The following is a 24,913-nucleotide window of genomic DNA, read 5'->3' as shown; positions in this document are numbered from 1 at the left end:
AAAAACACCATACAACTTTTAACTTTCAACCTTTTTCTCGTAGTGATCTGATCTGATGATGATAATGTACCAAAATTTTGATTTCACCAAAAAAAAAAGCAACTCATGCATATGTTTAATCAACATGAATTTCAATTCAAAAAATGAAAATGAAAATGAACAAAAAAAATATTCAATCCCATCATCAATTATATTTATTATTCCTTGACGCAATCAAGATGATGATGATCATCATCATCATCATTTGCTGAATATTTTGTTTGGTTTGAATATTTTCAATGTTAATGTTGTTGTTGTTGTTGTTGTTTTTTCTTGAGTTGTTTTTGATTTTTGATTTTTTTTTTTTTTGGTTCTAGCATTCATAAAAATGAAAATTCATTAGTTCTTTTTTTTATATGTATATATTTAGAAAAATTGACAGCTAACTTTATTCCCAAACTAGCAATCGATATGCCTCTTTTCTTTTTGCTTCACAACGTTAATTCTTTAGTCCAAAAAAAAAAAAATTCATTCAATCTGAAGATGAATATTTTTTCGATTTTTTTTTCAATTTAGTCTTCAAGGTTTCTTCGATTTTCTTAGTTGTTGTTTTGTTGTTATGTTGTTGCTCAGATTGCTTATATTTATTCATCTTCATAACATAAATTTGTCGTTTTTTTTTGTTATTCATACATCTCTATCCTGTTGATAACTGATCATTTTACTCTGTATGTTTTTTTTTTTTTGTTGATCGAATGATTTCAAATCAATCGATCAACGACAAAAAAAATGTGTGTTTGTGGAAAGTGATAGTGATATAGAGAGGGGGGTATTGCTGACGAATGAATGAACCATCATCACACGATCATCAGTATTCATTTAGAGGAAAAAAAATTAAATTTATTTAAAATTGGAATGTTTTTTTTTTCATTGGAAAAAAAGTGAATAAATAAAACCTCTCTCTTTCATTCATTTGGGTATCATTCGACCTTCTTATTCCCCCTTCCTTCCTCAATTCATTTCATACAAATGAATTGAATGTGATTGATAAATGAAAAAAAAGTCATAAATCAAAAAAGTAGAAAAAAAATATGACAATAAACACACAGCAAAGCAAGAATAATCTGAAATCATCGATTGTTTTTTTTTTTTCATTTCCACACTCACGCACACACACACACACATTTGCCAGAATGAAATTCCTTATGAATAAAAAAAATTTTATCTTTTCAGAAAAACAAATAAATAAACAAACAAACAAACAATTGCTGCCGTTGCTCATTCTTGAGCGGTCATCATCGTCATCATCCAATGATGGTTGCAACATTCAACGGCATTCATTTTTGGCTTTGTGTGGTCATAAAGAGCAATGAATAAAAAAAAAATTCATAAATTCAGAAAAATGAAAAAAAAACAATAAATGAAATTGAACAACAACAACAATGATAATGACAACAACAACAACAAAAACAAAAAAAATGTTCATTTTGGAAAATTTTTCGAAGGTCAAGTTAATATTATCTTTCAAGTGTATGTGTGTGTGTGTGTGTGTGCATGTATGCAAAGTGAGAATATCACCATCATCATCATCATCCTGGAATCATCATCATCATCATCCATCATAATCGATCAATATGAAGATTATAGTTGGGTTTTGATATTTTTATTTTGATTTGGGTTTTTTTTTCTTCTTTTTTTTTATCATGTCAATTTCTAGTTTGTTCTTGGTGGTGACACATGACACGTATGGAATTTTTTTTGTTTTGTTTTGTTGCAAATAGATAATCAAACACACAAAATCGATGATGGTACGTCATATAATAAATGAACAGTGAGAAAAAGGGGGAAAAAGGCTGGCCATCATTTTTTTTTTTTTTTTTTTTTTGAAATTTCCAAAATTGCCCATTTGGTTTGTTTGTTCGAAACGATAATAATAATAATAAAAAAAAAATCAGACAAACAACCAAAAAAAAAAAAAAAATCCTCATCATCACCATCAATCAATCATCACTTGGTGGATCAACAATGATAATGATAATGAAAAATATGCAAATTTTAATTGTGTGAAAAAAAATGACAAAAAAAATGAAATGAAATGAAATAAAAATTCCTTACAAAACGAAGAAAATAATTTTTCATTGTTTTTTTCATTGTTTTTTTGCTGCTGCTGTTGTTGTTGTTGTTGTTATCGTCGATGATATTTCCATGTATCGATGCAATATTGATTGAAATAAACAAACAAACAAAAGATTTTGAATATTGAAGAATTCATGTTTTGTATTATATTGGAATTAATTATCACATTCTCGATAGGTGGTTATAAATGAAAATAGATTCGGCACCAGTTCTACCCCTACTGGTGTGTGTGTGTACATGAGTTTGTACAAAATAGAGATTTATTGAGATTTAGGACCAATTCGAATGATTGATAAATTTTGTTTTTTTGTTTTTTCTGTTCGTTTTCAGACTCATTACAAAAAATGTGTGAATTGTTTTTTTCGTCGTTGTTGTTGTTGTGTTTCAACCTTGATTCAAATTTTAATTTAATTTGCGTTTTTTTTCATTCATTCATTCAGCTACCGAATTGGCCAATTGTTTTTTTTTCTGACCATGTGGTGATTGGTCGGGGAGGGGGAGAGGAAGGAAAAAGAAATAATTTTCAAATCTAAATTTTTCATTTGTTTTAATTTTTAAATTTCGCACAAACATGATGAAAAAAATTGAAATTTGATGACAATTTTCACTTTCATCTTTTTCAGCCATTCAATTCAATTCAATTCAATTCCAATATGAATTGAATGGAAAAGATGAAAGTGGAAATTGTCAAACCTCATCGACCATCATCATCATCATCATTGTTATCATGGGATTTTTTTTTATTGCCACGTATTTTCATTTTCAAATCACATCACATCATCATTGGATTAATTATCTTTAATTAATGTATTGCGTGTGTTTAATTACACACACAGCCAATTTTTTTTCTCCCATTGAATTTAATGTCATTTTATGTTTTTCATCCATCTCGAAAATCGATTATTTGAAAAATTTTTTCCATAAAAAAAAAGAACATGACATTTTTTTCGTGTCCGAAAAAAATGAACAGTTGAGCATATACGTGTGTGTACGTATGAAAAAAAAAATGAACACGTGGTAATTTATTTGAATTTTTTTTTTTCGTTTGAAATTAAATAATTAATAATTCTATGAATATGAAAATTGTTTTTTTTTCTACTTCAAAAAAAAAAAAAAATTCAAATTCAATTCTTTTGTACCGTTCATTTGAACATGAAGAAAATGAAAATCCAAAATCAAAATCAATATTTGAAACTCATCATCATTATTGAATATATATATACATCTTTATTCATTCATTAAATTATTCAATCAATCAATCAATCAATCAATCAATGGACTAAAAGATGGATTGAATCAATCCAATAATAATGATGATGATGATGATGATTATAATTATGATTGATAATTCATTATGGCAATAGTAATCAATAAAAATAATGTCTGTCTGTGTGTGTATGTAAAAATGGCTCATTGCAACAACATTGAAAAACAATAGAATTTTCAGCCAGTTTTATCATTTACATAATTCGAGCAACACCAGCATTACCTCCATGACCAGTGAAGCATCTCCTGTGATCAGAAAAAAAATTATTTATTTATTTATAATAATCATCATTATCATTATGATGGCATTGACATTGAATTTTTGTTGTTGTTGTTGTTGTTGTTGTTGTATTGTTTTTTTGTTGTTGTTCTTACAATGTACATATCACAGAGGCACACCAAGGATAATCATTCTTTTGCAGATAATGGATTTTTTTTTGTTTGTCATTATTTTTTATTTTTTATTTTATTTTAAAATGATCATTTCTGGTTGTTAGTGGTAGTGGCATGAATCGATTGATTATTGATGTTTGACACAATCATTGTGTTTGTGCATGTGTGCATGTGTGTGTGTGTGTGTGAAATGACGAAATGAGAAAATATTGAAAATTTCAATTTAAAATATCCTGTACATTGATAATAATAAAGATTATCCTTGAACCAAATTTTTGTGCGTGTGTGTTTGTGAAAAAAAGAGGAAATATAATGTTATGTCATACACACACACACACACACATACAGGTAATTTGAATTGAAAATTTCAAAATACAAAACGATTTTAAAAATATTTCTCACTCACTCACCAACAACAACAACCATATAGACAGACATGGACATAATCAATCGATGAAAGGTCATCATCATTTTATTTTCATTTTCATTTTTTTTTCTTTTTTTTTGTAGAAAAAAAATCCAGGAAATGATGGCAAATAATTGGGCTTGGTTTTTTGGCTGTTGTTGTTGTTCCGGTTTTTTTTCTTACCTCAACCCGACAAGTTCAAAATCCATTAGGAGGTTATGATACATGCATGCATGTGTGTGTGTGTGTGTTTGTGTGATCCAAACCCAATCCAGATCAATCAAAGTTAATATCGTAATATTCAACCCGCAAGCTATGCAATAAACATCCATTCACGGTTATTATTATTTTTGAATAATTTTCGCCATAGATAATTGATGGTTGTCTTGTCTTTGATCCATGGTCAATTATTATTATTATCATCATCGTTTTTTTTCCCAATTTTCCCGAAAATCATTGAAAATTGAATTTTTTTTTTCTCTAATATCCGTTGTCGGACAACAACCATAATTTTGAGAGATGCACTTCACCTCTCACTCTTTTTCTCTCTCTCACTCAATCATTCAATCATCACTTTTACTTTTACAAAAAATAAAATAAAAAAAAATTTTTTTTCTTTTCACATTTGATGATTTCCCTGAACATATTTCTCTATCATCATCGTGATCCTTCTGGACATTTTTTTTCGTGTGTGTGTGTGTGTGTTGGAACATAAACTTGATGTTGTTTTTTGTTGTTGTTGTCGATGAAAATCAAAAGTGTAAAAGAAAACGGAAGTAAAATATTCATCGGACAACATGCATACATCGTGCAAACAAATGAAACATCATCATCATCATCAACTACTATCTATCGGGATAGAACAAAAAATTTTTGTTTTTTCCACTCGATTCAAATCCAATAACAGTTTCGGGCAGTAATTATTTCAATTCGTTTTTTTTTATTTTTTTGGTGCACAAAAGATGAATTTTTGTTGTTGAAAAAAAATATGAAAATCTTGAATTCAAACGGTTGAATGATGGAAAGGTCCTCACGACTTTGGTAATGTTTTTTTAACATCATCATCGTCGTCGGAACGAAAGTATGATTTTTTTGATCCAAACAAATGTAGATTACAAATTTTGCATCATATATCTAGGTTTTTTTTCCAAATGAAAATATAATGTCCAGTGTTGAAACATCGATATAGAAAGGAAATAATAAAAAAAAGTCAAGACCAACAAGTGTTTTTGTTGTTGGAAACTTGTGTGTGTGTGTGTGTCATTTTTTTCACATTTGTCCATTTCATTTTGACAAAAAAAAATTTTCAATTGATGATCATCATCATCATCATCTTCACAATCATCTTGTGAAGCCAAAAAAAAAATCCATTTCTTCTTTTTTTCTGCTCTCAATTCATATATGATGACGATGATGATGAATCAATTTGATTACTAAATTCAATTTTTTTTTTTGCAAATTTTCAATTGCAAACCAACAACAATTACAATACATAAAATTTTTCCATGATGGTGATGAAAGCAAGTAGAGAAAACACACACAAATTTGGTCCATTAGATAAGAAAACATGAATGGATAGAAAACTAGAGAGAGAGAGAGAAAAAAGGAAAATTTAAAACATTTCAGAGAAATTAATGTTTCGACATATCGACAACAACAATTATTGCCTTGATGGACATAGGGGACAAATCACTCATATACAAACACAAACACAAACCAAAAAAATATCGTCTATATAGCCTTAAATTGAAGAAAAAAAAGAGTAAAATAAATAAACAAACAAAAAATGAATGTAGGTGAGAGAGAGAGAGATAGAGAAAGAAATTCAAATTTTATCATCAGATTCCAGTAGAAAAAAAATTGTCGACAATTTTCTGTAGTAAACTGAATAATGTTTCACCTTTGACTCTCTCTCTCACTCTGTCTATCTAGTTTCAGTTTCTGTTTGTATCTGTATTACTCATCATCATCATCATCATCATTATCATCATCGTTCCAAGAAATAATGTCCGCCCATTTTGTTGTTGTTGTCGTTGTTGTTCCAAAATATCAAAAAACATTATCATTATTTTTTTTCGTTTGTTTGTTTGTTTATTCATCCACTATTGATGGATGGATGAATGGATTGATGGTTTGAAGAAGTAGAAGAAAATGAAAATTCAAAATCATTCCTTTCTTTCTCTCTTGCATTTTTTTTTTCGTCTGTCTCTCTTTCAGTTTCCAGCGAAAACTGCTATTATATAATAATAATAATAATAAAACATTTATCCCGGTAAATATTTTTTTCCCCTCAAATTTATTTTGTTTTCCTTTTCTTTTTTTTTGCATATCTCGACCATTTCTGCTTGTTCTCCCCAAATTCATTCATTCATTCATTCATTCACAAAGGTCTCCATTCACACACACACACATGTATCATACGAATTTTTTTTTGCGTTTGTTTTGTTTATTTGTGTATCAAATCTGTAGTTGTTGTTGTTGTTGCATATAAAATTTTTTTTTTTTATTTTTTGGGTTAAAAGTTTCAATTTTTCAACTGTTGTTGTTCCATATTGGTCCACTGTGTTTTTTTGTGTGTGTGCGTGCATTAAGCAACAAATCTTTTTTTCGTCTTGTGGCGATTATTGCATTGAATACAAGACATTAACATTACCATCATCTCAATGGCATCCGATGATGATGATAACAACAAAAACAACAAAGACAACAACAACAACGAAAACAGCCACGATGATTGTAATAAAAATAATGATAATGAAGATGAAAATGAAAAAATGATGATGATGATGATGATGACCAGTGATTGTTGTTGTTGTTGTTGTTGTTACTTAAAACATATACCGGCAATTTATTCACATGAATGATGAGTCAATTAATGTGAATGTTTTTTTTTTTTTTTTTTTGTTGCATCGATTGTTAACCTTGGTGTTTGTGTTTGTTTATAATTATCAACAATCAACAATAAAAAAATATATTTGATCCAATTTTGTTCCATAATCGAATCGAATCAATTGTTTTGCTTTTGTTGTTGTTTTTTGCTCTCCGCCTCCTTTTTTCCTAAATTATTTTCTAGTCAATTTAAATTGTTTTTTTTTTTTGTTTTTTGTTGTTGTTGTTGTCCATCTCTACCTCGACAATTTTCAATTCAATCAAACAACAAAATCTTGATGTTACTGTGATAATATGATGATGATGATGATGAAATGTAAATGAATTGAATTACAACAACAACAACAACAAAAAAAGAGAGAGAGAGACACAAAGACAATGAAAAAATAATTGATGATCCAATGATCTGCAATACATTGTTGACATTGAACAAACAAACAATAATGATAGAAACAACGTTAAACGTTTCATTTTACAGTATATGTATTCTCACAGTTATGTGATGACCACCAATGACCATCACCACCAGCGTCACCATCAATGAATATTGTCACCATTTATTGTATGATTTTTCTATCCATTTTTGTTCTATTCAATTTAATTTCATTTCATGGTATCAATTGATCGATAGATAGATATTTCAATCGATCTATCGATCGATGGTCTAAAATTTGTGTCCTTGAATTTTATTTTTTTTTTTTTTAATATATATTAAATTAAAATTCAAAATCATCACTTGTTGAGTTGACCTTTTTTTTCTTCTTCTTCTTTTTCTCCCATTCGTTATCATCATCAATTGTTTTGTTTTTTTTTTTGTTTATCGATTTTTATTGTTAAAATCTAATTTGATTTTTGTATGAGACGATAAATAAACAATTGGATATCGTTCTGGAACACACACTCGCACACACACATTTGTATTTCGGGTCAATTTTGTCATCAATCGATCGATTTGCTCTTGTTGATTGATAAACACCAAAAGGATCATGTTATAACACAAAGTTTCAATATGAAATTTTTTTTTTTCACGTAAAAAAAAGATTATCATCTCATGATCATCATCAATATTTATGAATGTTGAGAGAAATGAAAAAAAAACACACACACACACTGATCGATAACAGTTATGTGAGATGATGAGATTTAAACTAGATATATATATATACATGATGATGATAATGAACATTGCCATCGGTGAATAAATGAGGGGGCGGGGGGAAAAATTCATTTTTTTTTTTTTAAAGAGAAACGAAATTTCGATATTTTTATTGACCGTTGAACTGGCCATCGATTATGATGATCATGATTTAAGAAAAAAAAAATAGTGAATCTTATACATACATAGATAGTGGTGAAAAATTGAAAAATTTTTTTCTCAAAAAAAAAGAAAAAAAAAAACACTTTCGCCATTAACAGTGAAAAAATCAGTAATGGAAAAAGCCATTGATCTCGAATAAAAAAAAAATGTTGAATATAAACTGTGTGTGCGCGTGTGTGTGTGTGATGGTCATCTCGTAATCATTTTATGGATTTGTTTTGTTTTGTTTTTTTTTCTGTATCATTCATGTGGATTAGTAGTAGTATTTCACCATTTCAGTGTGTCGTGTTCAGGATGTAAAAAGCAGAGATTTTTTTTGTTGTTGTTGTTCTTGAATTTTTTTTTTTTTTTTTTAGTTTTAGTTTTTCGAAATTAATCTCTTTTTCTGTTTGTATTTTTTCCCGATTTTTAGATATCGATCCACCTGATGAATGAATGAATGAATGAACTACAGGAATTCAACATTTGTTTTTTTGTTGAAAATGTTGATTCCCATTGATTCACCGTCGTCGTCGTCGTTGATGTTGTTGTTGATTGATCATATTATTCAATACCATCATTATTCATTGTGATCATGTATCAATACAATTTTTGTTTGAAATTTATTTCCAATCAACAAACAATTATTATTCCATCAATACATATTGATCAACAACAACAACAACAATCAACAAGTGGAAAATTATCAAAATTATTATTACATCATAATATTCAATGGAACGACAGCCATCACAACAACAACAACAACAACAGCAAACAACAACAAAAAGAATTTATTGACATTGAATAATCCATTATTACAGACTAATTCATATCATATTCATCGGAAAAAGAAAAAGAAAAAAGATGGAAAAAATTTAGCAACAGCTAGAAAGAGAAAAAATTTTCATTGTAAAAACATCTTCTTTTCATCATCATCATCATCATCATTATCATTATCATTATCATCATCAATCGCATCGACAATCGAATTCAATTAAGATATCATCAGTCATCAATTATTCATAATTCCATTGTTCATATGTAAATATCTCTGAGTGTCTCTGTGTGTGTGTGTCATGTGTATTTAATGTATCTTCTTTTTTTCTGTATTTATTAAAATATCACCACAAGATTTTCCACTACATCAACATCTTGATTGCAATCTTTGAAATTATTCTACAGTGAAAAATTTTTTGTTTCTTAAAATCTGCCAGAAAAAAAAATTTGGTTTTTTTTTCACTGCATATCGTTAATTAAATCAAAACAGAATCGATTCATATCATTAATCAACTACTTGTTGCTTGCAGAAATTTTGTTCAATTTAAAAACGAATTATTATTCATTCGTCTTTGTTGTTTGCCGGTCAGAACAATTAACTTTCATTTTCGTTTTGATTTTGAAGAATTTTTTTTTTGTTTCAACCGAAATTAATGGATTTCGATAAAAAAATTCAATCATCTTCGGATATCTTGATCGGTTTTTATTTCAAATTTTTTTGCGTCTGTTTTTTTCTGATATATAAAAAGTCACAAACAACGACGACAACGACAAATGCAAAAAATTTTTTTTTCTTGTTCATTTCATATCTCTACAACCAATTTCATTCAATTGATTAATCAATCAATTAGCCCTGACCATTATATTCATCATCATATTGGCTGTCAGAGTTTTGTCGTCCAGTGAATCTTTTACTTTTATTTTTTTGATAAAAAAAATGCTCATCACTTGAATCTTTGATTTTCTTGTTTCTTCAAATGATTATTACAAGCATCTATCATTCTATCTGATGTGGCGATTGGTAAATGATGTTGATGATGATGTTTTTTCATTTTCTCTGTTGATGGTGGTATATAATCACCTTGAAAATCTTTTTCTTGGTTATAGCAGCATCATCACAATCATCATCGACCATAATAATATTTAATGTGTGTGTGATGCAAATGTTTTGTTTTTTTTCTGTGTGTGTGTTTAACATTTCAACAACAACAACACTAACAAAAACAACCAAAAAAAACGATATAAGCAACCAATGAATTTCGAAACAAAAAAAAAAAGAGAAAAAGAATCGAAAACAATGAAATAGATGCAGCCATTCAACCATTTTTTTTTTGTTTCTTGTTTCCAGTTAGTTTAAATTAATCGTTTGTTATTGTTGTTGTTGTTTATCAAAATTGAAATTGGAAATTCTACACCTTTATATTTATTATTATCCCCTTTTTAGAATTTTGTTTTCAGAATATTACACAACAACCATAACAACAACAACCTGTTGAGTAGATTGAAAAGATTTTTTTTTTTTTTTTTTTTTTGAAGAAACGAAACAAGAAAATGATGAGAAAAATTAAAAACGAAATGAAAAATAAAATGATCAATGTCACAGACATATATAAATTAATTCATTTTGATCATCATCATATCAACACATCAAATGTTTGCCATTAAAAAAAATAAAAATATCAGTTACCTTTACCTTTCTTGTTTCATTTAATATATCCACACACCAATTGAATGTGTTTCTCTTCAACAACTTTTAAATATTTCCATTGCAAACAGCGTTCATAATTTTTTTTCAAAACATTACCATTCCTCTTGATTGATCGATTTGAATTTATTCCAAAAAAAAAAAAAAAATTTTTTTTTCTTCATCAAAATAATACATGTGCTATTCACACATTATCATCATCATCATTATTAAATTGTGATCCTGATCCAGTTTCTGTGGTTTTTATTTTCTATCAATCATCATCATTATCATATTTATGTTCGATCTCCATTTATTATAATCACAAAAAATCATCATCATCATCATTATATCAACAATATCGGCTAAATTCAATTGTCAAATAAGTCAATGTAAGTGAATTTTTTTTCATTTTTTTGCAGATCAATAAAAACAGATTACCTGTTGCTAGTTGCTAGTTCGATGTGGTGTGTATTAGTGAAAGAAAATTATTCTATTAGCAAGCAAAAAATCTTTTTTTGTTTTTTAAATTAATTACAATTTTCGATTTAGAAATCCAATGATTATAATCATAATCTTCGTTCGATTTCGTTTGTTTTTATTGTTTGACTAACTAATTTTATCCATGTCAAGGTCATGTTATTTATGTATGGCCCTTAAAAGAAAAAAATTAATAATAATAATGATAAAGTGTATGTGTATGTGTGTGATAAAATCTATGTAAATATAATATGTGATTAAAAAAGTTTTTTTTTTTACTTTTTTTCTTCGATATTCATTTGATATGGCCGATGAACATGATGATGATGTTCAAATGTATACACGTTATTTTTTTTTTGCACGCGTACATTTCGTTGCATATTTTAATCATGTAATATATACACATGTGGGTGGTGTCATCGACATTATCATTGTCAACAAACAAGCAAACAAACAGACATGTACACACACACAAAAAAAAAATCCCTCCATCAATATCTAATTTGAAACGAATCAATTCAATCATCCGGGTGTTTCAATTCTTGTTTTGTTTTGTTTTGTTGCACAATTGTCGCTGTTATGGTTGTTTTACATTGCTATCCACATAGTTTCACACATAGAGATAGAAGACAATTATTAAGGATTTGATTTAAATTGATTTGAATCGATAACCAAATTTCAATTAGAACATTAGTTTGATCAACCTGATCAATCGATCGATCGACCGATCGATAATAATGATAATAATAATACTAATCAAATCAACTAGTAAACACAAGATTTTCGGTCAAATCAATTCAATATTTGTTTGTTTTTTTTTTTTTTTTTTGATGATTGATAATTTGTTGTTGTTGTGATCAATCTAAAACTGATTGATCACTTTTGTTCTAGAACAATACAATTAATCGTTTGGTATTAATAATAATAATGACAATGATCAGCTAATGATGATGGATGATTGATACAACAATGTGTTGTGTTTGTTACAATGGGCTAATTAATGTAATGATGATGAAAAATAATTAATTTTCATACATATTCAACATACACACACATTCATCGATTCAGTTTTCCGTTTGTTTTTTTTTATTTTTTATTTCATAATCGATCGACCAACTGATCGATTATGATAATTTTTTTTTCTCTCTTTCTCTCTCTATTGTCGTCCAGAAAAAGAAACTTTATCATCATTGATGATCATATGCATTATCTATTTTGTTCATCATAGCAAAAAAACTGAAAAATAAAAAATGCGATCCATGATGATTTTTTGGACATCAAAGTTGAATAAATAGAAAATTATCTCCATTTTTTATTGTCCAATCATCATGATCATCATGATCATTGTGTGAATTTTTTTTTATTCATCGAATTTTATCGCGATCGATTGATCCTGACAAATGAGCCATTCAGTCAATCACTAAGTCAGTCAAGTACCAAGAAAAAAAAACGAGACAAGTTTAAAGAAACCAAGTTTAATTAACCCGGAAAGATCCCGATACAAGACGAATTTTTTTTTGCCATTTGTTCAACTTTCGATCACACACACACACACACAGATAACATGGTACGTTTTTTTTTAATCATCATCATCATCATCATCTGTTGCTGATTTGTTCTCTTTTAGTTTAGTTTAGTTTTTTTTCTTTACTCAAAGACATTTCATTCAAGTGTTTTTCCAGTTTTCCATTTACCTGATTTCTCTTTCATTGAATTTTTTATTTTTTATTTTGTATTTGATTTCGTTTTTTTTCCATAGAAATTATATTGTCGACCTTTTGTCGTCATCATCATCATCATCATCATCGTCGTCGTTGTTGTTGTTTTTTCCTCTTAAAAAACGTTGAATTTTTTTTCCTTTACGAATCCAAAAAAAAAAATTCGTCGTCGTTGTTGTTGTTTTTTTTCCATTTGATACAAAGAAAAAAAAGCAGGACAAATTCCAATCTGGAAACCACGTGCTTGTTTTTTTTTACCTGCGATATAAACACCGTGTAAAGATAGTGAAAGAAAGAAAACCTTGAAAACCTTCTGTTTTCTAATCGAACCGAATGAAAAAAAAATAAATATTGAATCCGGTTAATCAATTTGAGTTTGTGTGTATGTTTTTTTGCCACTTAAAAATTTGTTCACCTTTTTTTGTGGCGAAAAAAAAACCAAAAGATTTTTTCCATCGAAATTTTTTTTTATTTCGAACCATCATCATTTGATCTATAATAATAACGATATATTTATTTTTGTTCAAAAACAAACAAACAAACAAACATTCATCACCCTTAGGGGTTAGTCAGTTTTTTTTTTGCATTTAACGTTGAAATGTTGTTGATGAGGTTTTTTTTTTTTTTTGGTTGGCCACGATAATAAATAAATACGTTTAATGTATGAATTTGTAATCGACTTTGAAATTGAAATTTCATCTTTTTTCACACACACACACACACACACTGACATTTTTTTGTTAATCTTTGGGTTTATACATTGAGATAGTGGAAAGTAAAAAAAAAAATTAATGATAATGATATGATGATGATGATGATGATACCTGTACATTTTACGTGTGTGACTACATGACAATCATCGCACATACACAAAAAAAATTCCTGTTTAATGTTCAGATGATGATGAGAATCATCATTAATATATGGTCATAATTTCCATTTGATGAACAAAAATCAGATTTTTTTTTTTGGTGGTGTTGGTGATTAAATTTTCATTTTTTTTTTGCATTCCTTACTCATTGTCAATCATGAATATTTTTTTTTTTTTTTTTTTTTTTTTTTTGGTGTGGAATTTCATGAATCCACGTGTCTTTGTGTGTGTGTGTGTGTCACACATCTAAATCCTTGATAGATTTCACTGTGTGTGTGTGTGTGTGTGTGCGTTTGTAATTGCCAATGCGATACATTTTGAATCTGAAATGATGATGATGATGATGATGATGACAACAACTACAACGATAATTAGCGGATGATCATAATAAATTCATATTGAAAAAAAAAATTATTAATAATCAATTTTCAAAAAAAAAAAAAAAAAATAAAAAAAAATGAAAATTACACACACACACATACAATAATTAATTAGTGTTATAATTGCCGTCATTTTTTTTCTTTTTTTTCAATGTGATTCCAATCACAGGGAGAGAGAGAGATAATATTCGGATCTGTCATTCAAAATTAAATCAATTTTTTCTGTCTTCACTTTAATTTACACAGCTTTGACATTGTTTTTGTTGTATCTTATCTCTCTCTCTTCATGTCTCAATGATGACCAAAAAAAAAATTGACAAAGTTCCAAATCCACAGAGATAGTGGTGGCGGTGGTGGATGAGCATTTACATCCATTATACCGCTATATTGATGAATTCTTTCATAATTTTTTTTGATTTTTCCATCCAAATTCAAGGTTAGTCAATCAAAACAAATAAAAAAAATGAGATAAAATTAAATAGAATTGACGCCATTTAATTTAATCTAGAAAAAAAATAAGATGAAAATGATGGAAAAAAAACTTTTGAATCAACAAGTGAAAAACAACAACAACAACAAAAAAATAACATGACATATATGGTGACGTCAAACGACGATTGAATAATTATTGTGTGTGTGTGTGTGTAACGAAAAATCAGTGATTGAACAAGAAATTAATTTTTTTTGTTGTTGTTGTTTTCGTTTCTGGTTCAAACTTTTATAATTCAAGATTCTTATCAATAAATTTATTGATTATTGATTGATTTCATTGGGATTTCCATTAGCTTCATAATGTCTGTTTCCGGTTTGTATTTGAATTTTTTTTTTCATCTCCAATAATAATTTGTCACATTCGTTTTTTTTTATTTTTTATCAGATCAATCAATTTCTTTTGCCCAATGATGATGATGTTGATTTCTTCATCAATGGATCGAAATTGTCGCTGTTGTTGTTGTTGTTGTTGTCATTTGATCTGTCCACATCCATCGTGTTGTTGTTGTTGTTATTTACAACACACAACAACAACAAGGTTGACAACTTTCTATAAATAACGAAAAAAAAAATTCCAATTAATTCATAATTAATATATTTGAAACATTCACAACGTAGACGATGAACATTTGGAGACACTTATTTGTGGAAGAAAATTTTTTTTTTCCAATCAATAATTTTGTTTTTTTTTTATTTCACTTTTCAGATTGAATGATCAATTTTTTTTTGTTGGGCGTCATTAATTATCATTTGGTGCTAAAAATTTTTTTTTCTCTGCTTCTAAACACCCAATGTAGAATTCATCAACACACGCACTACCGGTTTTCTCAATTCATATTCTTTGAATTTTGAAATGAATTGATTTTTTACATTTACTTGCACACACACACACACACACACACACACACACACACACACATAAACAATTAACACCTTTTTTCATGCTTGTGATTCTACAATTTTCTTCTTTGCAATTGATGGATTTTGTATTCGATTGGTTGGTTGATTGGTTTTTGCAAAAAAAAAAAAAAAAAAAATTCATAAAAACAATACAGATGTATACATAAAATATGCCCATATGATCATCAACAGGTCTGCAGGTTAGCATCAACAGGTTAGCAGCAACATCAGCAGCAATATTCCTACAATAATTTTTGATGATTTATATGAATGGAGCATCACACAAGTGGTCTGTTGAAGAAAATGTTTCGCCTTTTTTTTTCTTTTTCTTCTTCTTCTTTTTTTTCTACTTCCCATTCAATTTACTTTTAACAATTTCATTCAGACAACACCATACAGATAGATATATGATGATTATTTATTGCATTTATCGTACCGTATTTTGAATGATCATTTTGGTGATTCTTCTATCTTTCATTCATATATCGATTGAGTTTGTTTGTGTGTGTGTGTGTGTGTGTGTTAATGGCAATCGACGATCGATGGTGATATTGATTTTATTTATTAAATTTTGTTTGTTTATTTTTGGTCATCACTTGTTGATTGTTTAGTGAAATAAAATTTTTTTTGTTTTCAAATTTTAAAATATTGTTCACGCTATTTGTGTGTGGTTCATCATCAGCTGGATAAATCGTTCGATCGAATTGATAAATGTGTTTTTTTTGTTTGTTATACAAAAAAAAGTGACCGGATTTAGGAGAATTTTTTTTCCTCTATGGTGAGTTTTATTTTTAACATCGATTATCGATCGATTGATTTTTGTGTGTGTGTGTGTGTGGAAATTTTTCAAAATTCACTTGAAAAATTATTTTTTTTTGTTTGTCGCCTTCCGTTTTCATGCAATCACTCACACTTGACAGGATTGATGACCTTTTTGTCAATTTCGAGAAAAAAGACAGACGTTAATTTAGTTTGAAAAATACCAGAAAAAAAACGAATTTCCTTCCTGCGACTGTGTGTGTGTGTGACCTCGACCAAGAATTCTTTTTTGTTTTTGTTTTTTGTTTTCACCATATCAGATCTGATTTGTCGATAATCATCATCATCAATATTAACATTCATTATCAGAGTGATTTTGTTGTGGTTACATTATAAATGCAAAATTTTTAAAAATTTAAATTTAATTTGAAATTAATTTTTTTTCTGTTTATTCCCTTTTAGATCATTATTTTTATCCATTTTCATTCATTAAAACATCATCATCATTCGGTCAACATTAACGACAACAACAAAAACAACATTGAACAACAACAAATAAACAAAGTTCAAAACATTCAACGTTTTTTTAGTCATTCATTATTTATTTTTTTTGTTTTGTTTTTTGTTGAAACAAATTAATTTGGCTCATGATCACAACAATCGTTAATCGTTGAATCGTGCGTTCACTTTTTTTTTCTTTTATATGTATTTTTTTTCTACTATTTGAATCTCATCTTGTCCAATTCTAATCATCATCATCATCATCATCATCATAATTAAATAATTCAATTTACAATGGCTTACTCATTACCAGTCAGACAATTTGGGATTCTCCTATGGAAATCCTTCATCATTCGTAAACGTCATTATATATGGACTTTTCTGGAATTAGCATTACCAATATTCATTGCATCATTATCGATAATAGCTAATTCTGGTGGTAAAGGTGGTACTAGTGTTGAAGAACCAATCCGTTATCGTCCAGTACCAGTGGAAAAATCTTTACGTTCATATTATACAGTATTGTATACACCTGTAAATGAATTTACAGTGAATCTAATGTCAAGATTAAATGAAAAAATTGATTGCCGTGGCGTTGAATCTGAAGAAGAATTGGATGATATAATAAAATCCGAAATACCATTTACGATATCAGATTCGGTGGAAAAATTGCTGTTAGGTTTACAGGAAAATGAAACAATCGCTGGTGTGATATTTCATTTTAATGATGAATTCAGTGATACACCGGAACCGACTATCGATATCGGTAACGATACAATGGTACCACAGAATCTTCGTTACACATTACGTGTACGAGATTTTGAATTACAACATGATGCCTATCCAAAAAAACAGGATTTCGGCCCATTTCCAAATGCAGATCATTATATAAAGAAAAATTTTGTCGCCATCCAATCATTGGTTAATTATGCCTATCTTCAATTATTGAGTGAATATCTTTATCAAAATGGTACTGATGTGCCATTTCCAATACCGGATATGCGTGATATTCGTGCACAACGTTTTCCATATCCAAAATATATTAGACATCCAAGATTTCAGGTATCAATTATATCACGTTTTTTTCCTGGTGCAACCAAATTGAATACAATTCAATTGACAATGGAATATTGTACCATATTGGGTTTTGTCGTCATGATTGTTTTGCTCATTAAAGGTTCGTTAAATCATATCATTTTTAATATTAAATTTAACTGTTTTTCTTTTTCTTCTCTCATAAAAAAAAATAAAGGAATTGTTGATGAAAAAGTCAATCGAGCTCGTGCAATGCTTCGTTTAATGGGATTAAAAGATTTCATCTATTATAGTAGCTGTTTTGCCAATACATTCATTGTCATGGTTGTACAATCGGCAATTTTAACATTGATGTTTTGTGTTGGCAGTGAAGCACAGCTAAAAGGTGCATCAACATCATTAGTATTCTGTTTATTGATTCTTTATTCATCGGCATCGATAATGTTTGCAATGGCTATTGCGGTGTTTTTTAAAAAACCAACCAATGCTATGATTATCGGTTTTATTATGTGGCTTTCCATCCAAGAAGTGGTGGCAATGTTGTTTGAAAAACGTGCCGGTCTCACCGAAACATCCGGTTTGATTCATATACCAGAATGGGCTCATCTAATCATTTGTGCATTGGTTCCAAATTATGCACTTAAAGTGAGCAATGAATTATTTGTCGAATCAGAAGTATATGCTGCATATGGAACATTTGTATCACAATATGCACAATATTCAGCTCATTGGTCGAATATATTCCGAGTATTACCATTGTATAAATATCTAAGCGTATTACGTGTTGCTGGTGCATTGATTTTCTCCTGTTTATTTTACGGTGTAATCGTCTGGTATATTGATGTTTATTGTGTCTATAAACGACAATCAAACGAAAAATACCAAGGCGGTGATGATGATGGTTACGATAATCCAGCTTATGAAGAAACAGATCCGGAAGAAAATCGTAAAAAATATTTCGAAGCAGAACCGAAAAAACTTCGTGTCGGTATCCAGGCAAAAGGATTGCGAAAAGAATTTGCCGTTAAAGTAGCCGTCAAAGATGTTACATTGAATGTTTATCATGGACAAATCACTGTTTTATTGGGTCATAATGGTGCTGGTAAAACAACATTTGCTTCGATGCTTACTGGTCTTTATCAACCAACAAGTGGTGAATTAAAAGTAGACGGAACTGATGCTATCAAAAATCCTGAATTTTCTCGACGTCGAATGGGTTTATGTCCACAATTTGATGTTCTTTATGATGAATTGACATGCGAGGAACATCTTCGTTTGTTTGCCGTTGTTAAAAATTGTCCACCAAAACGTGTTTCAATGGAAGTATCACATGTACTTGAACAACTTGGTCTAACATTTAAACGTCGTGTATTGAGTAAAGATTTATCCGGTGGAATGAAACGACGTCTTTCACTTGGAATGGCCATGATAAATAATACGAAAATATTGATTCTCGATGAACCTACCTCAGGGTTAGATCCGGAAGCACGTCGTGGTGTATGGGACTTTCTTCTATCTATCCGTAAAGATCGTCTTATCATGTTATCCACTCATTGGATGGAAGAAGCCGATGTACTTGGTGATCGTATCGCTATAATGTCACGTGGTCGTGTTGTTTGTTGTGGTTCATCCATATTTCTTAAACGTGTCTATGCTGGTGGCTATCATCTTCGTATTGCTAAATCGGATAAATTTGATTCAAAATATTTCCAAAAATTTGTCCGTGAAAATTTACCCGATTCGAAATTGGAAAATGAAACCGGTAATGAGATCAAATTCACTATAGCACCCGAAGATACGAATAAATTACCGGATTTTTTTGAAAAATTGGAAAATGATAAACAAGAATTGGGTGTATATTCATGTGGTGTGAACGTATCATCGATGGATGATGTATTCCTAAAGGTTATTGAATTGGAAAATACCAAATCAAAATCATTAGAAGCAGCCGAAGCATCTATGAATCATGATCTACAAACATTGGCCGTAGCACGTACTAGTCGTGCTAATTCCGTTATTTCAATATATGCAACACAACAACAGAATAAAACAAATGGTGATGGTGCGCCGGGCGCATTCAAAACAACAAACAATCATCTAGATGTATTCAATAATAATGCATTCCGTGCCGGTAGTTTTAGTACTGATCGTCCACTTTATAATAATAATATTGGTGATATTATTCAACGACAAACACCAAAAGTTCCACCTGGACGTTCATTGACCATATTGAAATTGAAAGCATTATTATCGAAACGTGTACATGATATAAAACGTAATACAAAAACGGTGGTTCCCATACTTGGCATTGCTATTGGTTGTATTCTGGCTATTCTTGGTTTGATTGAAACCACTGTCAATGCAACTGATCGTTTTCCAAATTGGAGTATGGAAATCAACACACAAGCAGCCGGTTATGGACATGATAATCTACGTGCCATATATTTTGACCAAGAAAAAAGTAATAACATATCATTCCGTAATTATTATGCAAAAGAAATTCGTCATGAACACTTTGGACTTGTACAATTGGATGATTCACGTAATTTGGCACAATTTTTCGGTATACGATCAATAAATACTAATCGTAATAAAGGTGCATATTTGGATAAATTCTATCCAGATAAAGCTGAATCTACTACACATTCATCATCATCAAGAGTTCCAACAACACCACCACCATCAACGGCACCGGCACGAAATTATTCACAAGCATCTGATCGTCTTTTGGACATTGCACTAAGAGATTTAAATATTTATCGTGAAAAATGGCTAATTGGTGCATCCACAGAATATTATCGTCGTCGTTGGCTATATTTTGCATGGTACAATGGTGAAGCAGCACATTCATTACCAATCAGTATCAATTTATTGTATAATGCATTATTGAAAAAATTGATATCGAAAGCAAATTCATTATCCGTTGCAAATGGTGGTCCATCATATAATCCAGATAATTTTAGCATTAGCCTTGATCAAATTACATTCGAACATTTTAATCCACATTCAGCTTTTCTACCATTTTTTGGTCGTGTTTATAATGGAATATTTTTTCCATTTTCCGTTTCATTTATTGCTGCATTCTATGTATTGTTTCCTACACATGAACGTATATCCAAGGTATGTATTTTTATTTCTGAAATCCATCTGAATATAATCATTGTAAATTTTTTTTCTGTTCAGGCAAAACTTTTACAGCTAATGACCGGTCTTAGTGTACGGTTATATTGGATTTCTAATTTTATCTTTGATTATACCGTATATTTTTGTTATTTCGTTGCAATGTTTACATTGATATTGATTTGGGATCGTAGTTTTGGTTATGGTCTTTATTTCTCAAATCCATTATCAACATGTAAGTTTTTTGTTTTTTTGAATTTTTTTTTCATCCTAATCGAATTTATTTTTGTTTTTTTATTTGTTTGAAAACAAAAACAGTGGCATTCATGTCATTATTTTTAACATTCGGTTTGGCAGCCATACCATTTGCATATGTTGCATCGTTAATATTCCGTAAACCATCAACAGCATTCGGTATATTATGTCTGATTTCGGTCATTACCGGAATCGGTATGGGTGTTATAGCAACATTTTTTGAAACGATTCTTGAAGAAAAATTAAGTGCCGAAATTCGTGGCCTATTCTATGCTGGCATGTGGTTCACAAGACTTTCACCGGTTGTGGCATTGATTTTAGGACTACAAAAATTGTTTACATTAGATTCAACACGTTTGATTTGTGCACAATTTCAAGCATCATTACGTGCCATTCTTTGCGGTATTTATGCTGCATCTCAACGAACCAATCCGGAATTGGAAGAGTTGAAAATTCTTAAACCAGAACGTTGTTGTGATGGTAAATTGATTTGATTTTATTATTGTTTACTGTTTACATTTTAATGTATTTTTTTCCACTAAAATTTTTATAGAGGTCTGTGGTAATGAATGTATATTTCAACATCCATTTTTCTGGTTTAATTGGCTCGGTGTTAATGATGAAATTTTTATGCTCATTTTGGATGCCATTCTTTATTGGAGTTTATTAGCATTGTTGGATAACAAAAAGATTCGTGAATCTGTTTCAAAACGTTTCCGTAGCTTTTATCGTGGTACAAAAGATGTAATGAAAGTATCGAAAAGTTCAAAAACATTTAAATTGGAACGTATGGGTCATGGTACAGCGTTCACCGATAAAGATGTTTTAGAAGAACGTGCAAGAACTGAAAAAATTTTAGCAGCCAAAAAAATGGATCAAGAAGCATTATGTGTTCATAATCTAACAAAAATCTATTCCAATGGTAATTTCCGTGCTGTTGATCAGCTTAGTTTTGCCGTTAGTAAGGAACAATTTTTCGGCCTATTGGGCATAAATGGTGCCGGTAAAACGACCACTTTTCGTATGTTAACCGGTGATCTATCATTGACACGTGGTAATTCATGGGCTGGTGGTTTTGATCTATTTTCATCCACTCAAGAATATCAAGCACAAATTGGTTATTGTCCACAATTTGATGCATTACTCGATCGTCTTAATTCATTTGAAACATTACAATTGTATGGCCGATTACGTGGTATTCCAGATGATGCTATCAAATTAGAAGTGAATCGTTTGATTAAAAAAGTTGACCTGCAAGCACATGCTGCACGAATGTGTCGAAATTATTCCGGTGGTAATAAACGTAAATTATCATTGGCAATGGCATTGATCGGTGCACCACCAGTGGTATTGTTGGATGAACCAACATCCGGTGTAGATCCTGTTGCACGTCGTAAAATGTGGGTAGCCATTTCAGATATTCAATATGGTTCCGGTTGTAGTATCATTCTAACATCACATTCAATGGATGAATGTGAAGCATTATGTGATCGTATTGCCATTATGGCTGCCGGTCATTTTGAATGTATTGGTTCAACACAATATTTACGTACAAAATTCGGTCAAGGTTATTCATTAATCATCAAATTAAATCCAGATATTGTTGCTGAAAATGATCTTTATCTAGATCAGGTACAGGAATCTATTGAAGATCGTTTACCAAGTGCCGTATTACGGGATATTCATCAAACATTATTATTCTATCATATTCCACCGGAATCCGATGTTACTTGGGCATCATTATTTCGTGCTATGGAAGAGGCAAAATCAAATCTACAGCTAGAAGATTATCAAGTTGGTGATACAACATTGGAACAAATTTTCTTATCATTTGCAAAGAAACAACCACAAGAAAGGCCTAAACGTAAATCATTGGCTGATATTGCTGAAATGTTATAGTATCTATATATCTATATATATTAATTATTAATCTAATAATATTAATAATGATACAATCATCGAACACGTAAATCAATCATTCATTCATATATATGTGTGTGTGTGTGTGTGTGGATTTATAATAATTGCCTCAAATCGAACGATTCTCTTATCATCATTTTGTCACTCATAATCATCACCATCATCATCATCAAAAAAAAAAATTTCATTTTTTTTTCTCTTCTTCTTCTATACACACAATGTTCATTTCAACTATATACAGCAATAATTTTCAAATTGTAAATCAAATTTATCACCAGAAGAAAATAAAATCAATTTTTTTTTTGGGCTAAGGAATCTACGTAATCACACCCACACACACTTACACACAGATACACTATATTTTTGTGATCATGACAACGGTGATTGTGACAAACAAACAAACAAACAAAATTGACCTGGTCCAAATTCTTTTTTTGGGAAACGGAACATACACCCACACACACTTACATTAAATTGATTGATGATTTAGTTTTTTTTTATATATACGAAAAAGAAACAATGAATTTTTTTTTCGTCCTTTTCATTATTTAGATAGAATTTTTTTTTTCTTTTGTATTGGTCATTTTTTTTCTGTCCATTTTTTCTTTATATAATACTTATTAATTCATTATTATTATTATTATTATTATTTTCATATATGAAAAAAAAACTTTACTCAATAAATTTTAAACTGAAAAAAAAACAAAAATTTACAATATTCGAATGGTTAATTGGTTAATTGAATTTAGAAACAAAAAAAAAAATGAAATAAATGAAACGTGTTTTTCGATGATTGATGGTTTTTTTCGGACATTCATCACGATGATGCTGATGTTGGTGAAGATGATGATGATGGCTGATTCTGATTACGATTTTGTTGATGATCCAGATGAAACAATATATCCGGTTATACTTCCAAATATAATATTTATATTCATGCTTATATTCACCATATTATTTTTTATCATTGTATTGGCCACCATTCTTTATTGTCTATTTCGGCCTGGTACTGATGAAGATGAACGATTGAATTTGATGCTTAAGAATCAAAATCAACCACTTGGACAACCACAACCACAACAATCACCTATGCGTTTTTATCAATAAAGTGGTGTTATCGTATCGTATTCTTGATTGGAAAAAAAAATTTCGAATATTTATTTTTGTTTTTCGCTTGCTCCATCTGTTGGTGATCATCTTTCTTCATTTACGTACCTCTAGTGTATTTTTCTAGTTCTAGAGGTCTTTCCAAATAAAACCATTATTATTATTATTATTATCTGTTGGTGATGATTTAAAACTGTGAAATCGAATACATTGTATCAATTAGTATCAATCAGTATTTTCATTGAAAAAAAAAATAAAATAAAATTTCCCATAATAAACAAAAAAAAATCGAATTGACAAAATCCACGTTAAATTGATAAATTAGCGTCAATTTATTTTTTACGCTAAACTAAAAATTGTGCAATTCGAATAAAATAATTTAAAAAAAAAAATCTTTACCAACTTGAATGGAAAAAAGTTGATTTCAAACAAATTCTTGGTGCACTTAGAAAAAAAAGTGGTGGAAATTTTTTTTTTGTTTTGTTTTGTTTTCATTTTCCACCACACTTAATTCATCACATCGATCATTTATTGATTGAAAATCA

General features: G+C 29.4%; 1 protein-coding gene and 1 long non-coding RNA gene across 4 annotated transcripts; one reads left to right on the top strand and one right to left on the bottom strand.

Moving 5' to 3' along the window:
- Positions 1-7,498: 7,498 nt before the first annotated feature.
- Positions 7,499-23,970, top strand: LOC124498571 (phospholipid-transporting ATPase ABCA3). Of its 2 annotated transcripts, XM_075729158.1 has the most exons (7): positions 7,499-7,631; positions 8,800-11,222; positions 16,893-18,108; positions 18,184-21,086; positions 21,150-21,321; positions 21,405-21,821; positions 21,895-23,970. In XM_075729158.1, the coding sequence occupies exons 3-7, from the start codon at positions 17,226-17,228 to the stop codon at positions 23,238-23,240; spliced, it is 5,721 nt and encodes a 1,906-aa protein (XP_075585273.1). In that variant the 5' UTR covers positions 7,499-7,631; positions 8,800-11,222; positions 16,893-17,225; the 3' UTR covers positions 23,241-23,970. The 2 variants fall into 2 exon arrangements, with proteins under 2 accessions (XP_075585273.1, XP_075585272.1); XM_075729157.1 differs by lacking the exons at positions 7,499-7,631; positions 8,800-11,222 and adding an exon at positions 16,152-16,449.
- Positions 23,971-24,417: 447 nt separating this feature from the next.
- Positions 24,418-24,905, bottom strand: LOC142597376 (uncharacterized). 2 transcript variants are annotated; one of them, XR_012832108.1, is made up of 2 exons: positions 24,768-24,905; positions 24,418-24,561 (listed from the first exon to the last, which is right to left on the bottom strand). It is a non-coding gene; the product is annotated as an uncharacterized LOC142597376 (long non-coding RNA). The 2 variants fall into 2 exon arrangements; XR_012832109.1 differs by having other exon boundaries at positions 24,772-24,905.
- Positions 24,906-24,913: the final 8 nt, after the last annotated feature.

This window comes from Dermatophagoides farinae, chromosome 3, assembly GCF_024713945.1.
Source record: "Dermatophagoides farinae isolate YC_2012a chromosome 3, ASM2471394v1, whole genome shotgun sequence".
Lineage (NCBI taxonomy): Eukaryota > Metazoa > Arthropoda > Arachnida > Sarcoptiformes > Pyroglyphidae > Dermatophagoides > Dermatophagoides farinae.
Note: the sequence above shows the minus strand (reverse complement) of the source record. Positions and strands in the feature narration are given on the sequence as shown.